At 28.6% G+C, this 23083-nt stretch overlaps 1 protein-coding gene and 3 non-coding genes across 4 annotated transcripts in view; 2 read left to right on the top strand and 2 right to left on the bottom strand.

The window, feature by feature from the left end:
• LOC100573169 (discoidin domain-containing receptor 2) overlaps nt 1-23083 on the top strand; it is a 266486-nt gene that overhangs the window by 139592 nt on the left and 103811 nt on the right. The window contains exon 4 of the mRNA XM_029491328.1: nt 633-864. Coding sequence (XP_029347188.1) covers nt 633-864 — 232 coding nt within the window. The remainder of the gene's footprint in view (nt 1-632; nt 865-23083) is intronic.
• TRNAP-AGG lies at nt 9317-9388 on the top strand. Its single transcript has one exon. It is a non-coding gene; the product is annotated as a tRNA-Pro (tRNA).
• TRNAP-AGG lies at nt 14339-14410 on the bottom strand. The gene has a single exon. It is a non-coding gene; the product is annotated as a tRNA-Pro (tRNA).
• Nucleotides 14620-14691, bottom strand: TRNAP-AGG. The gene has a single exon. It is a non-coding gene; the product is annotated as a tRNA-Pro (tRNA).

The raw sequence follows: 23083 nt of genomic DNA, 5'->3' as shown, positions 1-23083 counted from the left end.
CGATTATTAGATTAAGCATCGAATATAATATTAAATTTATCAAATTTGTTTTTAACGATATTCATACAAAATAATTTGATGTGTTCTAAACTTACTTTCATATACAATGAGGTAAATATAATCTATCCACTGATATAGAATAATTTATTTATGTTATCTTCATATTATATAACAAATAGCCCGATTCGAAAACAACACTTTAGGAATATATTGCAGTGCACACTTTTGATGCGAGTTTTCCCAATTTTTACACTCGTTATTACTACCCGTGTGACTAATTAATATGTATCTCATATGCACGATAAAAGTTTTTTATAGATTTAAAACATATAGTAAACAGCATAATTATGATCACACGGCGTTTTGGATAGGCTATTTAGCCACACATACACTACGGGCCCATATTATTTATTCCAATATCTCACAATAACTATACTGATAACATTGAGTATATATCGTACAATATATTATATAGTCTCAATGCTAATGCTAATGTATTATTTAAAAACATAATATTATGATAACTTTGTATACATTTCAATTATAGCATAAACCATATCGCTACAGCTAAAAACTGCCACTTAAAATATGGTACGCTGCAATAATAAAAAAAAATCATTTATTATTTCCAGGCTGAAATATGAAGGCAGCGGTGGTGCTTGGTGTCCGAAGGGTATGATATCGAACGACGGCCGACAGTATTTGGAGGTGAACCTGCAAGGGTTGCACGCGGTGACGGCCATCAAAAGCCAAGGTCGGTACGGCAACGGGTCCGGTAAAGAGTTCGTCGAAGAAATAATGATAGACTATTGGAGGCCTGGGTCCAACAAGTGGACGCGGTGGAAAGGCAGAGACGGTAAACAGGCAAGTGGACTCATTGTTGTATTACGCACTTTAATAGACATATTATTATTATTATTTTTTACTCTATTGATCTACAGAAATACGACAAACATGACGTATAAATCGTTTATAATGTGACATGAGGCAATAGTAATGCGTTTATACTGTACGTCGTATATATTGGATTGGTATACAACAGTATCGTATTCAATTTACTCGAGTTCTCTGGATACAATAATATATAATATAATATAAAAAGAAAATGTATTAGGGCTCTTCGATTTGTGACGGTCTTTATAATAAAATGCACGAAATACCACGTATACATGTCAACAAGACACTATCAGATATAAACCGGCGACATGTGACTGACTGAAATCATCTTGGGAAATAACGCGTTGTTTGCTCTATAAAACTGCATGCATAGATATATCGATAAACTAAACTCTATAATATAACAAAATATTATTCAATTTTTTTCATTCCAGAGACAGATTAAAGTTATTTTTTAATCAATTTATGTTTATTTTGTATATACAAAAATAAAGTATTGTATTAATCATAAAAAAAATAATATTTATATATTATTATTATTATTATTATTATTATTATTATAGTGTTTAGTCATAGGTCCAACATATAACATTAGCAAGTTATTCACAGCAGCAATATTAACTGTAAATAAATCAATATAATATATATACATAGTTAAAGTTATTAACTTATTAATTAACATTTTACCTATTTTATAATTGTCATTAAAAAATTATTTTTTAGTATACAAATTGAAAATTGTGTAGCTTTGTAGTTAATTCATAATAATATATCATATTGACAATATATTTACAATAAATGAAATGAAAACACCATAATATGATGATATGACGTAATAACGATGATTGAACGGTGAGGACTGAAAACTCACTATCAACCACAATATTTCTAGAACGATGATGTTGTCTATAGGTTAGGAGGTTAGGCATATATATTGTCAACAAAATAAAAATTCAATAGAAAAATGTGGTATTTTTGATATTAAATAGCAATATTGGTGTAATCATATTGACAATATTGTATTATTGTATTCTTGAACCATTTTTGACCAATTATATCAATATTAAAATTTAAAAAGGTGGGCAAGTGGGTACCGCTCTGCTGTAAAGTAGTTGTGATGGATGCGTAAGTGTGTTATATTTGAATATAATGATAAACCATTGTATACGAGAAACGATTCTAAGTGGTTATAGCGTCGTCATATAATATTATTACTTTTTATTCGTTGCTATGGTGATATACAAATCGTTAGAAATTAAAATTCCATTTTTAGCGGTTTTTCGTAATTTCTCGGTAGTTTTTCTCGACGCTTTCTAAAACTTCTTGGTTTTTTCAATTTTGATTTCCCAAAAATACCAACTAAGTTCACTTTTCTATCAGAAAAGATGCTTATCTCAAAAATCGAAGCATGCTTACTATACGAAATATTGCTGACAAACAGAAAAAAACTCACATCATTCAATCATTGTAAAACCAATACATCTTTTCACTCCACTCAGAATCTAAAACCTGAATATAGAATAATATCATTTGACAGATTGAACAAATTCGGCCCTCCAGTATCACTGGCCTAACTTCTGGAAATTATTTGAGTCGTATAAACTATTTTTGAACAATATTTTACCATTTACCGATATTTCATTTGAAAAAATTAAATGAAATAGGTACTCTTATAAATATAAAAAACAAAAATACCAATACGCACAAAATACGACACCAAATTATTTCGCGATTTCGATAATATTTATATAACTGTATAAAAAATGCTAATAGAACACATAAATTGGCACTGAACTTAACTCGTTGGTGTTTTGATATTCCTCATTGTTCTTACAATGATCGCGACAACCGTACTTATGAAGGCGTAAAGGCCTGAATATGGGACAGTTCGATTAAAACCCCGACACATTTTTTCCCCGCGAAAAAGTATATAGTTGCCTACCTTCAAACATAATATTATAAGTCCTTATCATAGGTTCGACAACGCCGAAGGATTTATCATATAAGCAACCACTACGATTTTGGGGGATCCTATGTTGCAAGCATTTTAACATTGACTGTCCTGTATATTGATATCTATAGTACCTATTTGATTATTTTTCGACAGGCTGCAGCTATAATAGGTACGTAAAATACTAAAATATAACTTTGGATTTGTTTTAAATATTATTTTGTAGAAACTTTTCGACAATTTATTTGATTATATTGACGTTCGCACGTTATACACTTATTATTATTTACCATTCTTGCACAGTGTACACTGTACAGTTTATATTAGTATCCACCGGTGTTGTGTTATGCGTTATTTTATGATTTATTAATTATGTAACAGTTTCCGTCGCGTTTAGTGTTTGAAGGTTTAAACACCGTCGATATGAAAATAGTGAATAAATATGATTTCATATAGTCTGTAGTTTAAATATTTCTTGGAATATAATATAAATATACCTAAAGGTAATATTCGTGTAACGTTTATACTACATGTAGTATAGTCATGAGATTTTTTAGATTTTTTATGAGCTGGTCTTCCTCAAAATTATTAAAAATAAGATATACTAATAAATTCATAAATTTATTATTATATTATATATTTATGTTAGAAAATTACTTTAAGTCGACAAATAGTTTGTGACGAAATATAAACTGATTCAAAATGTGTAATTGGACGAATAAATAAACATCCAAACGAATATCTCCTAGACAACAAAATAATATTATATTGTTCAAAATTAAAAATATATTATACGGCCAATTTATTTCCAAAGATATTACATATGTATATATCCTAGGCGACACTATAGATGATCCTGATCTCCTCATAAACGTTAGTCTTCGAATTACCTTCTTCTCCAGAAATCACTCCCTCTTTCAAGTACCAACCCACAACACATCCTATGGACGCAATCACCCCTTACATAGAATGCTCCGTTAACTAAATAATGTTCATTTGGATTTTAATATTTAATAAATGTATTAGGTATAAGTTTGCTCTACTAATGTACTATATCACTATGTTACGATTATGTTTATATTGAATTGTATTTTCTATATGTTCTGTTTTACTGTGTGTTATAACATTTACTACATCCATATTATTAATATATTCAATTTCAAATGTAATCACAAAATTGCCGATTGGCGTTTATAAATAAATTAATAAATAAATAAATAAATAATATGTACATTTCAACATTATTCATATTGCCTTCAAAGCCTTTATATAGCTTTATATACCTTAATAAAGCACCTTTATTGCACGTAATAATAATTTGTTTCTTATCACAAGAAATAATTTTCATCCAAATATTTGAGGATTTAAAATAATGTCATTAGTTTACTCTAATATGGAATTCAGACTTATAATTAAATTATTGACACTCGATCGAGACATTGGATACCAGTCAGCTTGCAATATATAGGTACGCAAGGCAATTTTCAAAATATTTAGATTCATTATATGCTATATTCGCATACCACAAACCTATTCACTATAAATTGACTAGGTAATAATAACGTCTAGTAATATTGTATAAAAATATTATAATTTATAATATATAAAATTAGTTTTTGACAAGAATTAGTTCAATCTGCCGTACTACTGATAGAAAAATTAATTACTTACAGAAATGCCATATAGGTACCAATATATTATATGTATAAAAAAATATTAAAATATGTTTAGTTTAGTCTGACAGATCATTTTAAAACAATGGTTTATAATTAAACTAAAATTTAACACATCCATTACAACTGAGTAAGTTGAATTAATATTATAAAATTACAAAAAAATGACTAAAATCGTTATTATTATTATAATAATTATTCTTGGTTATTTAGTAAAATGTAATTTCGTCCAAATTTGAACATAAAAAAACTATTTTTTCATATTTTTGAGATTTGTTGGTTACAGAATAACATATTTACGTGGAACCTTTTTTTTTTTATTTTCAATACTAAGCTATAAAATTTGAACATCTTATCAATTTTTAACAACAAAATAATTTTTAATTTGACAAATTTTGTCAAAATTCGAACTTAAAATGCTGATTTTGCTGAAAACCAATTTCGCATAAATATTCCTGTTTTTTCTTAATTTTTTTTTTATTTTTCCCGGCGCTTTGGAAAACTATTTTTCAATTTTGACCTCCTCAATGCACCAACAATGTTCACTTTCCCATCGAGCAAGATACTGAAGTTGAAAATCGAAGCATTATTTCGACTACTTAATCGGGTACACAGACACACAAAAAAAAAATAAAAAACACACATCATTGTAAAATCAATACATTCATCGCTCTGCTAAGAATCTAAAAGCAATATATTCCACTAAGTCCAACTGCTGAATTTTGTAGGTATCTAAGGTTATTGGGACCGATTAAAGTTCATAACTGTTTGAAATAAACAATTTAAAAACGCAAAAGAAAAATATAGGTATATAGATTATAGTTCTTAGTATTTAAAAATATATTTCATGAATTTATTATTTTATAAAATAAAGTAAAATATGTATAAATAAATATATATATTTTGAGAAGATTTATGTTGTAAATTATTGATTCCGCAGTTTGTCTACAAAATAAAACCACACTTACTAATATAACAAAAAAAGAGGTTGTTATAATCGTTTTTGAATTAAAATTAAGCGTCAATAATATAAATTGAGTACTTTAACAGGTATACCAAGGAAACCTTAAAACAAACTTAAACGAGTGAGATAATATGAATCAAGACAATATGTTAGTCTGAGGTGAAGGGGCAGAAAAACAATATGTATCTTACATACGGCCCTGGAGATGTCATTACCAGGGGCACTCCTATTAGATATACTAGTGATATTATTATACTTTTGTCTCTCTGTTTTCAAGTGTGTGTTTCATTGGTCTGAATTTAATAATATCATTGTTTTTCCGATGGATTTCAAATCGAACAGTACTGATTATCTCAAGCTCTTCGAATGCAACATTGTATTTTATGAAACTATTTCTCTGGTAAATACGTGTATAATACAGCCTGAATATATAAAAAAGAGTTTATTTCATTTGTTTGATTTTAAAATAAAAATAATAATATTAATATGATATAAGCGATAATTTTTTGCCCCCCTAACTTGTAGACCATAATCTTAGCTGAAATACATATCATTTTCATCGTAGATAATAATTAATAATATATTATTAGAATTTGAATTAAGTTGTGAGACATTAATACAATATATAATTGAACTCTTCAATAACTCTTTTATGAGAAACTAAAATGCATTCCTGATCACTATACGATACACAGCTGCAGTTTAATTATATTTTCCACCCTATCATCAGTTTTGTGCTATAGTTAAATTTAGTTGGATTTATTTCCGGATACAAATATCTAGATAAAATCATCGTATCTCAATCTTGTCTAGATAAATTACCAAAGTGTCCGGAACTGTAGCTTCCGTATTTTGGGAACTGGCCACAAAATGATTTCCACCATTTTCTCCGTTTTTATAATAACTGTTGTATGTCTCGCGACATCGGCTAACACGTCATAAATACTATTAGATATTATCCGATGTCCCTTTATAATGGAACGAACGAGTCCAAGCCACACGTGTCTGCTGTATAATATTTAACAGCGCAGCAAATACATAATCAGTTTCAACTTTAAAAAGCCTACATCCATAATTTATATCATTATTAACTTTTACTGACCATTATAACGTAATTGCGATGTGATATATTATTACTATGCGCGTGGTGTTGTCCCATTCGCGGGGGTTGACGTTTGTATATATGCACCTACCTACAATGTAATACCGATATATATATATTATATTGGCATTGATTTAAATACAGCACGTACGCGCACGAGTCAAATTGGACGAAAACGATTACTATACGGTATATTTGCACAATGATTTGCTAGCACGACCACGATGAGGACGGTTCAAGCGAAATAAATAGTTTTTTTCAACCCACGCTGCGAGGCACGTGAATTTTCTACTCGTTTCCCGTGCAGCCGGACATCATGGCAACAAAATTGCGATTTTTTTTTTTTTATATTTTAGCATGTTTTGAGTTATTTTTTTGATTATTTATAATATGTACAATATATACTCGCTATTATCATACCAATGATATAACATAATATATTAACATAAATATGTTTTTGGGCGAGGTACAGGTATTTTATTTTTCTAACCGATATTGCAAAATAGACGTTTTCGTTGTCACGGTTACAAACACATTTTTATGATTTATAGATTTTCCTTGTAGAGAAAAAAATATATCGAGTGGCGTGCTATGGTATTAATTGATTAACCTAAAATTACGCGTAAAACATTTAATTCGTTAAGCGATTTTGCTGCAAACCTCATGTTATATATAAATATATTATTTACCTATAAGACATAAGATCGTGCGTGTGCGTCGTGTTGTTGAAATTTGTTCGAAATATATTTATTCAGCGAGATGTTGAAAACAACGTTTCTATTTGTGGTGGAAGCATCCGAAATTGAATTTTGACTATTTCCAAATCCCGTATTCGATTAAGTTCTCGGGGATAATCCTAAAACTTGTAAAAGAAAAAGAGTCAAACTCTCTATACAGCAACAGCGATGTGTGTAGTCATCACGTATTGACATCAAAGTGGTTCTGACCTATAGGCTATAAGACTTAAGTGCATATATACATATATATATAATATGTGATTGTATATGTGAATGTGTATGCGTGTGTGTGAACTATATTCTTGATGTGAAATCATAAAAGAAAAGATCACGTCTTATCCTTTTGCTACTTCGACAACGCACATACTCTGCGTATATATATATATACACACGGTTTTGATTTTAAAAGCAGCCCGATAAGCCGGTTGTTGGTGAAAAAACAAGACGTATATTTTTATAATGTTGAGGAAATAATCATTGGGTACCTAGCTACTGGTAAATTATTGTCATAATGATAATCAATATTCAATAATATAATATAATAGTTTGGATGTAGGCGTATAAATAAATAAAATGTATAATATAATATTATGTATTAGTGGTGTGTATATTTTTTTCATTCCAACGCTATCATTGACTGACACAATAAATAATTATAAAAAACAAAACACTCTTAAATGTATCTATTATTTCTAAAAAATAGCTGATATTATTTAATATTTTTCAGTTTCTCGTTTACTTATTGTCAGAAAAAATCATGAGGAATACTTATCGTGATTTTCGTCTTAGATAATACAATTAAATTAACTTCAATCAAAAAAGACTATGCGTGTAAATAACTCAAAATATCATGAAAATGATGTCATGATGATAAATTTTAATAATGTTATTATTATTATGATATTATGTATAGAAAATATTAGTATTAATAGGTAGTGGAAATGTCAAGTACCAACTGTAATTAATTTTTGAATTAAATTAAAATTATAAAATCGATTTTGTCGAATACTGCTATTGCGTACTGCCATTATTACTGCTCAGTGCACAAAAAGGTGATGTCGGTCACAAAAATATAACATGGTACCTTAACCCGCACGATAAAATCATATTTTTGTTTATTTTAGACAAACCGCAAGGTACTAACATGGACTATAATATAGTCTGTGCTGGTACTAATGACAGCCATATTGAACCTATATAATATAGGTAATATATATAATATAGGTACTACGCCTACGCTCGGGATCTAAAATTGGTGAACGTGAACTACAGGAGTACCAAGAGTCCGAGGAGTTGGTTGAAAAATGGTGAAAGTGTCATCTTTAACTTTAAGTTTACCTGAAGGCTGAAAGTATCTATTCAAAACACGATTCTAGTTAGAGATTGATTTAACAAATAATTTTAAAAATTACGTTGATTACCTTCATATTTTTTTATCACTTTTTGCTGCTTTTTAAGGTCTATATATTTGAAAACTAAAGAAAACTACGAAAAATATTAGGTACATTTTTTATAATAATTATTTTCAGTTATACAAATTTACTATCAAATACCAATTTAAACGTATTAAACATTTTACTACCTATACTTATTTGTAATTAATTACCATAATAATTAGTAGATAAGCCTATAATGATAGATACTAAGTTATCAATTCATTACATTTTTAAATTTAAAAAACGTACAAGTACCTAACTCAGTATTTAACATTATAAATTTATAAATTAACTTATTAGGTAGGTACTTAACGTAGGTACATTTTAACTTAAGTCTTAAAGATGGCTTAGTATAGATACATTGTGTATCAGCATCATCCAATATATTTTATTTTTCATATTTATGTATAATAAGTACTAAGTACCTTAGTACCTGTATTAATAATATTATTATTATTTATTCACGTTAAGGGCTTACTTATATAAGTTTGTGCTTATTGTACTTATTACCTGGTGATTGTTTGAAAGATGCATTATTCACTGGAAACATTCATGTGGCTTGGTGGTCTAGGGGTATGATTTTCGCTTAGGGTGCGAGAGGTCCCGGGTTCAAATCCCGGCCAAGCCCAAATCATTTTTTTTCACTTTTTTCTTCTATTTATTCTTTTTTGTCAATGTATTGGTCAAGCCAAATTAATTGTTTGTATTCTTTTCATTACATACATTAATTTTTGCAAATTTAAAAACTATTTATACTTCTTTACTCATGTTTACAAAAATAAATATCCCATATTTATGCTTCATTTTCAATAAAAATGTTCGACTAAAAATTATTATACCTTATACTTCAATAGTTATGTATAGTGTAGATTTTGAGAAAGATAGATTACAATAGAAAAATAGTACTTACAATAGTAAACAACTTTATTATTTATTGTCGTAGGATGGGAACCACTGGTATAATACAATAATTTATGTTCTGCCTCTGTTGGTGTAGGAAGAAATGAAAATGAGCGTTATCAATGCGTAAATCGTATAATGGTAATCATATCAAATGATAATACGCTGATACACCTAATGCATATATGAGTAATAAATGTATAAAGTTTGCTAAGATGGACATTAACTAGTTGAAAAGTTTAATTAACAGTTGAAATAACCTAGCTTTTTTAGTTGATTTAAAAATAAACCACTGGTTTGAATACATGTTTCGTTTTATAGTTGTATACGTAAATATTAATATAAAAATAAAAATAATCCAATGACCAATGTCCAATACTATAATGATACAAATACATTTATTTTATTTTTCTTGATAAAATATTTTTGAATATACATGGATATATTTTAGTAGATTAGTTAAGCATAATATTATATGAATTTAAATTGTTATTTTAAATTAAAATATTAATATTTGATAAATTATGGATTGAAATGTATATTGTTTAAATATTTAATAATCAATTCAAGTAAAATAGATATAGGTATATAATAATATACATAATGCATTGCTATAAAAGTTCAATAAAATAGTTTATTATAATAATTTAGGAAATTATGAAGAACGCAGTCACTTTTTATGTAATTCGTAGTTCATATAATAATTTTAAAAAGTAATAGTTAATTTTTTTCAAACTGAGCTAAGTTAATATTTTTTTCCATTTCAACTTATCGAGTAAAATTTATGAATTGTTAACTGTTAACTTCTAAGTTATCGAATTTGTGTTATTTTAACTTAAGTTTATTATTTTCATTACCTAATTTACCCACCTTTGATAGTTTGTGGTTTTATTAGACAAAAATACAAATATTTTAATAGTATTATTTAACAAATGTCTCAAAAAAATTAAAAACATATTCTACTTATCGTTTTTGGTTGAATTATACATAGGTATATATTCAGATATTCTATATTTTTATTTTGGTTTTTATCAAACTTTGTTAAGTATAATATCATGTACTACTGTTGAATGTATTTTACAATATTATATAGTACATTTTGAAGTGTATAACAATTTAACGAACATCAAATTATTGGATATTGTTACTTTATTATCGCCATTTGCAGACGTAATTATATTTGTATTTGTGTCTATTATATAATTTCAGTATTTCACCGTGAACCAGTCTATTATAGTTATAACATATTACACCGAAATATAACAAACTTTATAAAATTGTTTGTAGTTTCAAATATAATGACATAATATAATATTACAGAGTAATTTTTTACCGTGATTTATCACTATTTTGAAAATTAAAAAATATTTGCAAATATTATTTTTGTATTTATTCTACTATATTTTAAAGCCTTTATTGTTTTCGATCTTTGGTCCTGACCATTAAAAAGAAATCCCTCTCTGTAAAACATTTTCGTCTCGGACATTTGATCCTCGACAAACAAACGCAGTGTTGAGTGTAGGCAGGAATCTGTTATTTTATTAAATAAAATGTTGAAGTTTATAATAATATTAAGTGTTATAAATGATAATATATGGTAGACAAAATGTAATAATTATAGAACAATAGACCATACAATACACAATTAGAACATTTAAACCGTGTGAATTTCGTTTTTTTTCGTACGCAATGTATTAATGAACCACTGGACCTATTTATCTGAAATATGCATCAAATATCAAAATATCAGAAATGTTGTGTGGATTATGCTTTTGACAAAATTATGTTAATAATTAAAACTCAAGTGGGGTTATTGTTTTTTGAGTTGATGTTGGGAGATGATGAATAATCTCTGCCACGTGTTACCGAGTACCGACTACAGTAGGTATAGTACAATAACTCCGTACCTCCACAATATGCTCCCACCATTCACCACTGTTCCTACATTCACTTGGGTGGGGATACCAGTGCAAACGTGGTCGGCTGACCCGTGAGTTGGTCTGTACACTGTGTCTCTGACCTCTGTAGTGCAGTCGTGCTGTAACACGTGATAACTGTGTAAAATGTAATACTTTTATAACTGCATCGGCACGTTTTTAACGCGGTGTATATTAAACATTTTGCAGGAAAATAGAAATTAAGTATAAAATATTATAAAATGTTGATCACAACAAAAACTCTCCACAACACGTGTAAAAAAATGGTTAAAAAAATCGTTTACCACGACCAAGTTCTAGTAATATATTGATTGTATTGTGCTAAGTAATCCACAAATATTAAGTACCTAAGTAAGTATACGGTATACCGACTTAACAGTAACACTATAATTATTATTTACTAGACGAGAACATTGTTGCAATAAAATTCAAATATTTATTAACATTATGTTTTTGGTGTTAATCTCACGATTATCAATTCTGTATGTGTGTGAAAATGTTCATGATGCCAATTATATGCCTATATGTATACACCAAAATTAGTCTTATTATAAACGTGGGTTATACGTGCTGTGTTTACTGGGAAGTATATAATATTAAAGTATTACAGAGAATAATTGTTATGTTTGGTTTACTTAGCGCAGTATAATAACATGATATCATAACTTTTAATGCTAAATTTTTTTTTTTACACGGAACAACGCGTGGACTGTTTTTTAGTGTATCTTATATTATATTATCGGTTGCAATACGATTGCGCGCGGTCCTTATCGGCGGTTCTTTTTTGGCGTACGATTGCGCGCGCTAAATTATTTTAACTTTGAAGCAACGTTGCCAAATATACAAATGCGAAATAAAACTAAAATTTAACTGAACATTTACTTAAATTTTTAGCCATAGTTGGAAATCGCCAATCACTATCGGGGCTTTAAAATTAAACTTAAAAATATTAAATGTAATTGTCAACTTGTTTGCAATTATTTACTTTTTAATTTATTTATCTATTCAAATATTTTTTTTTATAAAGAAAATTATTTTCATTTATGACGTATAGACTGCGTGTGTATGTAAAATGTTTTTTTTATTTTGTGTTATGTACGTATATTTAACGATATTTTTTTTATAATAATAAGTATTTAAGTAAATGTATTTAAAAACTTCCCGAATGGATGAAATTTTTATCTGTATTTAAATATAAAAATTAGTTACGAAATGACTGAAATTTGTTACAAACAATTTGACAACGTTGCATTCAATTTCACGCGCAATCGTACACTTTTAAATAGTTAAAATCATGTTCTTTGTTATTTTGGCACTGCGCGCAATCTTATGCCCAAAAAGGTAAAACGCGCGCAATCGTACTCCACCGATATTATCTTACCCATACACGCAAATTGACTAATTTTTTTGGGGGGAATCAAGCCCCCCTACTCCTAGGCCATATTGCCTAGTACCACAGAATATAAAAATTAGTACTAATTACTAGATTTTGAACTGGGGGGACTTAGTCCCCCCCCAAGCTCCCCTTATTAGCGTCAATGGTCTTGTCGACTACGATACTGCATAAAAGCATAATACTGAAAGTTTACCAGCTTTACTGTCTATATAGATGCTAATAAATTATAATATAATTAGGTATACTTATGTATATTGTACCTATAACATAGTAGATATACACCAATACATCATGACCATTGCAAAATAACATGGTATGAAATATGAATGTATGACAGCAAATTATGTTTACTGCGCCTGACCGCATTTACCTATATGGCATTCGGTCTCAAAAGCGCTTAATCTAATATTTTATGATAAATTAAATTTTATCATCAGATATTAGATAATCGAATCGTAGAATAGTAATTAAAAATACTGAACGGATCGATATTGATTATTGTTAATTCTACTTTTTAAGACATTGACAAATAACATAAAATGTTATTTTGCGATGATATACACCAACCTAGCTATTACGTCCTATTTAATATTTTGTTATATTATCGTCTTCCATACTTATTGGCTCTAGGAAATATACTATTTAAGTACTAAAGTATAGTACATTGCCATATTATATTGGTATATAAAATATATGCTATATTATAATAAAATATTAATATGTATATAGGAACGGTAGGGAATATACGTTGACATTTATATTGAAATTGATCAGAATACTTTTGAAAAACAGATTGTACCAACGAATAACGACCCAGAAATAATGATTTGAATGATGCGCAAACACCTTAAGCGCATACTTCTTCAAGCCGTTAAAAGTTTGTATTGGGTTTTTAATGCAGACGTGTATTATATTTTATAACATAATATGTTATTCATATAATAAAATATAATACGACGAGTATACGATACGATGGGGTATATATGTGTATATTGATTGAAAGCTTTTTCTGCGTTCGTAATATTTTACAGAAATATAAAACGTATCACATATAATATATATTATTTTTATTATATATCTATAGATATTGAAAATCGACCAAAAATAATAATTATAAACCTACTTAAAGCAATTATAATACCTAATGTTTAAAAATAACTGACGCATAAATATGTGTTTGGAGGTGAATGGATAAAATAGAAAAACAATAAATTACAATAATAATGATGACACAATATTTTAACGTGTTTGATCACAATAAAAATGTAACAGTTGTTAATTGTAATATTAAAATTAAACACAAGAGTGATGATTATATTCCGAAAAAAAAACAAAAAAATTATTTGGGCTTGGCCGGGATTTGAACCCGGGACCTCTCGCACCCTAAGCGAAAATCATACCCCTAGACCACCAAGCCACGTGTTAGATGTGCTGTATTTTTAACTATAAGAATAACCACAAACATGACAAAGAAATATTTTATTGGAAATATGAAAAAAAGGACAATACAACTCGTTAGTGGCACGTCATACGAAATTCGTTGTGTCACTCGTGTTCGTCGGTTCTGTTAAAAATAAATTGATAGAGATTAAAAATAGAAGAAGAAAAAAATGAAAAAAATTGTTCGGGCTTGGCCGGGATTTGAACCCGGGACCTCTCGCACCCTAAGCGAAAATCATACCCCTAGACCACCAAGCCTCACATGAAATTTGTGATGAAAAGACATTTTGTAAAACCATACAATGAACAACGACTGATTCATCTGTAGTTTGACAAGGAGGGGGAAATCATAAGGCCACCAGAGAAGGTGAATCGTTCATAGCTTCTACGACGAAAAATATTATTAAAGAGATCGTTATAATTTATAATTCATCAGTAAGTTTTGTACTCGCTGACGATTTATTTTATTTTCTCCGTTTCACTGATTCACTCTCTTTTTGTCAGACTGTCCCGCGCAGTCACTATCACTCGTGAGTCGTAAGACGTGAGTTGTCATTACTCGCTTTATTCTTTCTTGAAATTACAAGTGAGTAAGTACTAAGTAGTATAGAGTATAGTACAACAGTACAATATAGTTATTACATAGGTACTTATTATACTGAACCCTTCGAATAATAAATAGATAATAGATACATAAATACATTTATATATAGATAAATAAAATATTCGGAATTCAGATACTACCTGTACTACTTGTACGCCTGTACATAATGACAAATGGCTAATATTGTAATATAACTTTAAGTTCATATCGTAAAAATGTCACTACCCGAATGTATTACGAATATAATAAATAATGAGTATATTAACGACCGAAAATAATAATATTCTAAAATATTTATTATAAGTTAGGTATATATTGTAATAGTTATATTATTTTAGGTATATTTTTTTTATATTTATATACGTTTGTTAAGCATGATATTGTTATAAATGTATCAACTTTCTTATTTTTATCATTATTATTCCGAATATTTACCTCAACTTCCGAGATCAATCAAGTGTTCAAGTAACTATATAAAACACTATTATATTATACCTGCAGGCGTTATTGAGTTGATACTTGATAATAATATTTTAGTATATTTAAGCAACTTGTTTACGTGTACTTTATTTAGTCTACTCTGTATTAAAGGTATATATTAAGTTATTATAATATAAAAATATAAAATAATAGGTAATAAACTAAAAAGGCAATAACCGAATAAATACTACTTATAAGGCTATAAAGATATTTTAGATAAAACTACTAATAATATAATAATAATATAATAAAAAAAATGTATTTATTAGTAGATTGTAAGTACTAGGTAGGTATATGTCAATGTGTCATAATTCATTAGTCATTATTATCATTATTATATACATGTATAGGAACTGGGAACGATTTATCTGCCTACCGACAGAAAACGTTGATTTAACATAATATTATAATATATTCCAAACATTTAACAGTTTTGTACAACATACAGCTGACGAAAGCACAAAGGCTACAAAGCGCTACATTACAATATATATTATGCTTTATGCATTTCACAATTTTAAATAAAACACTCGTCGTTGAAAAAAAATCACGTATTTCCTCTATATTTTGAGGAACACGTAGTCAAAGATAAACGCGTTTTGCTTAGTGCGCAAAATGCAAATAGAAACACCACTGCGGAAATACTGAATACCTACACCGAATATTATAATTAGATCAATGTCAGTGCTGGTTATAGGTGCCTACTCGGTTTATTTTGCTTATATATAGTGTTTTATCATGACATCTTATGTTTCATTCGTGTTTTTTAGTTCTAACAATTACTTTTGTGCCCGTATAAAAAGTATTTTTTCATTTTATCTGAATTTCGGTTGTATGCGTGTTTACTGTTTTCACAAATTATGCTATTCACACTTGAGCAGTTGTATTTAAAAATTTAAAGTATAAAACTATAAAGTATACAAAGTTGAAAGTAAATATACATTTTTATTTTTCAATATTTATTTTTCCGATCGACATACCGTAACACAACAGTTTTTACTTTTAAATTTGGTACCTACTTGCCCTGTCTAAACTTCTTATTTGCAGTGCACGCATTATTTATTATGATTCATGGTATACAATATACATATACATATTGCATACTACTTATAAGTTATAAGTGGTTTTTATAGGACAGTATATAGACTTGATATTATTATGTGTTAGGCATTTCACTTAAGCAGTCTTCAACTTATATCCATAATTTATAAAATGTATTATTATATTTTCTGACGAGAGCTATTATTGAAAACAGGCAACAGCTACCAAATCGATTTAATAACCGTAGACACGGGCATACAATCCAAAAAAGCACTTACTTTGTGACTTGTATACAAGGTATAACACACAAAATATCATAACATTGTACAATTTAATTATTATTGGTGATTGCAGTATGATTCACTACTCTGTATCACTGTATCGCCACAGATAATATATTATTATACCTATTATTATATTATATAAGATTCTGTAAGAATGATGTATCATGTAAGAGTTTATTCTTAATTATAATATGAAGACATGAATATTGAATAGTAGATATATTATGTAGAATATACATAAATATATTTTTAGTTCTTACATACCATATAATATTGTGCAAGTACACCGAATTTGCACTCGGGATGTGTGTTAACTGGTAAATACCTAATAATTTGCTTTAATGTTGAGTGTTTTTATTTTATTTCTAATGGATGTAATTGATTTTGATTTAATAAGTTGTAGAAACAATGAAAGTTTGGCTTTTAACGAATGTAATATTATTTTATGATTAAGAGGACGTTGCACGGACATTTGTAGTCTCCGTCTTTCAAGTGCGTAGCATAACAAATTGTACGCTCAGCAGTCAGCAGAACATATGTAGCTCCATTAGTTTAAAAATTATAGTGAATTGACTTCTTATAAAATTTAAATGTAAGAATATTAGCTAAGCAATCTTATCGGCTTTTTTTTATATATCAATTTTAAAGTATAATAAAAAAAACCTATGAGATAACCTAGATAATATTTTTATTTAATCTTACCTTTAAATTTTATAAGAGGTGAATTCACTCTAATTTTTAAGCTAACGGAGATAAACGTGTTCTGCTAAGCGTACAATTTGCTGTTACGCACTTGTAAGACCGCGGATATGACAAATGTCGGTATAACTACGTCCTCTCAAGCAAATTTTTCAAGGATATAAATAGTTGCAACAATATTCGTTACTAAATTTATTTTCAATTATTATTTAAATCATATTTTAATATTTTAAAAGTTCACTTTTGTGTCAAAATGTGCTCATTATACTTGAATAATATCTGTTCAAAGCTTATACAGCATTATTCATTCTAGTCCTTTAGTAGTGAATCGTGAATGGCCTTTCTGTCATCCTATATATATTTTATATTGGATAGTTATTTCATCAATTATGATATTTTATTCGTACAATTCGATGAATGTACCTACTACCTATATCATAATATGATACACCGCACATTCAATATTATATAAGTATTATGAATATTTTATTAATTAATGGCTATTATTATTTATTATTATATCAGATTGTTTTTCGTGAATTTTAAACGCTCGGAGGAAGAGTATCAGGTATTTTTATTTTCCGTACACCATCACTCTACATTTTTATCCAGCCGTATTAATAATATAAAAATATACAGTATTCTTGGAATGAATAAAAAAAATAAATCCCTAGCATTTTATTTTTTAATACTTTGGTAGGTTTCGGTACGAGAAATTTGTACCAGTATTATAGTGATTCATCATAATTAAAAATAAAACGCCAGAGAAACTCAAGATTATAATTACACTGATATACCTATACTAATATATTTCGAGAGAATCGCTCGTGCCGGTATTTTTGTTTTCTCGAATTTATCTCACGTTGCACATAATCTCGCGCAGAATCCGCACAAAAGGAAAGTGCTCTCGTAAAAATCTACTCGTGCCATTCATAAATAATAATATTTCCGGAACCGTGAATGATTCTGCGGCTCATTCTTATATGATATCCTACTCGACACCGAAAAATCGCGAAAAAAACGACAGTATTATGGTACCGCCACTTCCTCCGGTGTTTCCGGTCCGAGCACAATAATTGATATGTTCACGCCTTATTGTTTATTGCACAGGTGTTGAGTACTGCACAGTTAGCTGGTTGTGTCGACAAACACGATTTGTTTTATGCATAGGGTGAGTAAACCAGTGAAATTAAAACAGCAGGTTTCTTTGAGGACGTTTAGGAAGACGTGGATGACGGGGCCTATATATAATAAATACAGGTAAACGTTCGTAACCAAACATTAGGCATGGCTAATAGTAATTGTGCGTGATGTCTTACCGTTTATACCGTCGCGTCGTGTAGATTGGGGTGCCTATCACATTTAAGTATTTAACCTACAAGACATTGTACCTATATAGCCACTACACATAATATTATTATATTATATTGTTATTATATTATAATTAATAATTACCCAAGGTATTCTGATAATATTATTAAAACGGTTATTATAATACTACGAGTTAGTACCCACTTTAGTAGAAAGTCTAATATAATATTGTCAAAATAAATATGCATGTAATATTATATTGTATAACTTTGGGCGGCCTATATCTCCAGACGAATAAAAACAAAAGTAACTTACGGATTTAAAAATAATTTTATATTTAAATTGAATCTTTGCATCGTGTTAAATTATATTAGTATTGATTGTATCTTCAGCATATTATGCTCAGAATTACTATCAATTTGCTATATAATTATGTAAAATGTCGGCATCGTTTTTATCGTCAAATTAATTTTGATTTTCAATCGTTTAATTAAATTATCATTTTTGCTGTGAAAAAAAGTATAAGTTATATTTTATGGCATAACACTTACAACGTTAAAAGAAAATGGTTTTGAGAAAATTGATGACATTCGAGCTGTAAAGTAAAAAGATACGGTCATTAATTTTAAAGACTTTGTTAAAGCAATATTATACTGTACCCTACAGTTGGTCGGATGGAATTCACTCAATGTGGATTAGTATAATATAGTATAGTCTAAAACTGTCTAAGACTACTGTTTTTATTATATTATTTTTAATATAAAACCCGATATCTTTCTTATTTATTTTTCTGTTCATATCGTAATATAAGTATACAATAGACAATTAAATACTTTAAATGATTAAATTAATCTGTAACCAAATGTAAGATTGTTAATTTATAAGTGTAAAAGTGTAAAACATAATATTATACTATAGAAGAAGCGAAAAGGATAAAAGGACATTTTTGCATAACCCGTATTTGGAACCATATTTTTACTGCGATGATGATATATGTAAATCAGTAGTATTTTTATGATCAAATTGATGATAATGACACAAATTTGTCTATACGCAAACATAGAGTGACTAAGATGAGCAAAGAATCCAGTATAAACAACTATTATTTTTTTCATTCAACCTATATAAATATATTATACAATAATGTATAGTATTTAGTATTATATACTATGAAAACATAATGATTTATTCAAATATACAAGATATCTACTTGTTAACAATTTTTATTCTTGTTGAATATCTAAGCATTGTACACAAAATTAGTAAATTATTTTGTCGATTCACATAGGCACATATAGCATATCGTCGTTCACGGGAATAAACCTCCTATGTGCCAAATTTATGATTTTGAGGTTTTAGTATCCCTGAATTATTCAGAAAAAAATTAGCTATATATTGATAAAATCTCCTATGTGCTATCTGCATCCTAAAATTAATGAAAAATAATAAATAAATTCTCCTATGTGGTACCTACTAATTGCTTATGAAATATATCCTATGTGCAGCTATCTCCACCGTAGAAAAATCATCCTATGTGTTACCAAATAAAAATTGTTTATGAAATAACTCCTATGTGATTTCTTTATTTAAAACGTTTTTCGCGTTTCCTGAAAACTACGCTTTTTTCATGTTTATTACCGTGAAAGACGATATAACATTTAAGTTATTATTTGTATTATTATATTCATATAGTATATAATACGAGTAAGTACATTACTTTCAAAATAAATTATTTTTATTTTTTTTGTTTTTTTCATAAAATAATGACACAAATTTATTATACAGAAATAAAAATGGTGTACCGAAATATAATGACATTTTATTTCTAGAAATGTAGGTACTTATTCAGCAGTGAATTATAATTTTTTAAAAATGGAACATATTATATTATCATGAATGAAATAACAAACAATTCACAAATAATGTAATGCCATTTTTAAAAATTAATTTATTATATTCATAGCATCATTTTATACTTGGGATGTGGAGACTTTTAGTACCTACCTACTGTGATCCTTTATATTATAATTTATAATATTGATTTTTTTCTTATTGAACATTAAAATTGAGGTTCAGTGAACCATATAGTATTAGAGTTTTTTTACTTATAGTTTAGTAAATTATGAAACCCATTTCTATTCAAGCCTGAAGTAATTTAAATTACGTGCTATTTATTGTTTTGCAATATATTTAAGAATACTTTTTTATTTTCTAATTAATGTTGCAAAAATATTAAATTTAAACAATTTGCTTTAACTTTTGATCATTGTAAGGTTGGTACTATACAGATAAATTGATTCATTTTGTATCCAAATGTCCAAATAAATACTTACTAGTTTTGAATTTTATTCTATCGTAAAATTTAACAATTATGTTATTATAATTCAAATAATATAAATTATATTATAGTGCTATTGTCACAATTACAATTCTGAAGACTTTGTCCCGTAGGTCACACGATATATGTGCACGTGTAAGGTGTGCATTACCTATAAACTTGGTTAAAATTAGCCTTTAACATATTAGGAAAAACAGTTTTATTTCGATTAGTTGTTTTGATATTTTGAACCATTGATAGGTTGTTAACAATCTGCTTTCAAATTTATAAGATTATAAACCACTGAGCGAGATATTTGATTACTGAAATGGGAAAAACGAGTTCACATGATGCGCGCCGTGCTGCTTACGAAAGCGTACGTATGAAATCGTAATAAATATGTGCACGGCATGACGCATCACTAAAACTGGAACCACGAGTGTATATGAAGGAACAACAAGCGTTTGACGACGGCGCAGCATCGTTTGAAATCGATATGTTCAGTGCACGGAGTAGGAACCGATCACTTATACGCCGTCCCACATATTTATCGTTTGTTTTACTAACGAGCGACGATCGCTCAATGCAAAATCGACGCGTCTTTGGAAATTGTCGGTGGGCACTATAATAGGTAGTAATATAATATTATGGAAACTCTAAATGAAGCACCACCTTGACTGCTTCTTGACGAGTGACGGCGCATCACTACATCAGACACCACAATAATACGCATTCGCTGACCGGGATGCGAATCTAACGATAATCGTGGATAAAAAAGCCGGCGATGACCGCGTTTTCCTCAAACTGATACTGACCGACGACGGAAATTACTGGCGCGCGGCGGTTACCTGCACGAGTGTTTACCGAATGATACATTTGAGTTCAGCTTGCTTGTGAGGTGTAAATGGTAACTGCGATATTTGCCGTTGGCTCAGTGGTGGTCATATAATGATTTTGTCGTGTTGGGGGGGGGGGGGGGTATGGCAGATTTTTTCTCAAGCACTATTTGATCGTTAAAAATATAATATAATATATTTAAATAAGATAATAAATTTTGATAAAAAGGTCATGGGTGGATCCCTGACTGGTCTTAAACATAAACGGTTGTGATTGCCGAAACTTTTTCTCCGCGTTCATATTGGCAGGTAATTGAAAATAATTATACAATAATCTAAATTAAAAAAAATAATGCCTTACAAAATTGATAAGAATAAAAGTAATTACATGTTCTATAGGTATTTAGTTCATTGTACATGAGTCAGTTATTTCTGTTACACTCTGTATACAATTTAAGATTTACCGAAAATTACACAGTTTTAATCTTTTCAATTCTACACAACTTTTTTTTTTATAAACTGTTTGAATTTTTCCAATTTTGATAAATTAGTGCCTAATTATCCTTGTTTAATTTATGATTAACCGACAATTCTCAAAACCCTTGGAGTATTAGGTACAACCCCAAAAAAAGTGTTTCCAGGGGAAAATTATTATACAAAACTGACCCCACTCGGCCCACTCATTATTATTATTATTATTATCAGTACAATGTGTCATGTCAATAACACTACGATTTTTTTCATTTTAGACCCGCGTCTGATTGAAATTATTTTTTTTTTGAAGAAACTGCACGTGACGAACTCGATTGATTGTAATAAACACTTACGGTCGACCGAAGGACCGAATACACACGGACCATAATAATATATGAGAACTACATTAGCCTGCAGTATGCGCATATAGTATATTCGTATATTATATTATTATGCTATTTCGCGTACGAGAGAGTCGCGTTTTTGAGGAAGTCCGTTTAGCGCATCGTTGTCGAGACAAATAAAATAATTCCTCTTGACCTTGTGCCAAACTTCCTAGCGTTATAAGTTTCGCATAAAAAGTTTACACTCGAGTGTGTGTGTG

Source organism: Acyrthosiphon pisum, chromosome A3 (assembly GCF_005508785.2).
Source record: "Acyrthosiphon pisum isolate AL4f chromosome A3, pea_aphid_22Mar2018_4r6ur, whole genome shotgun sequence".
Classification (NCBI taxonomy): Eukaryota; Metazoa; Arthropoda; class Insecta; order Hemiptera; family Aphididae; genus Acyrthosiphon; species Acyrthosiphon pisum.
This window is presented reverse-complemented; position numbering and strand designations above follow the sequence as displayed.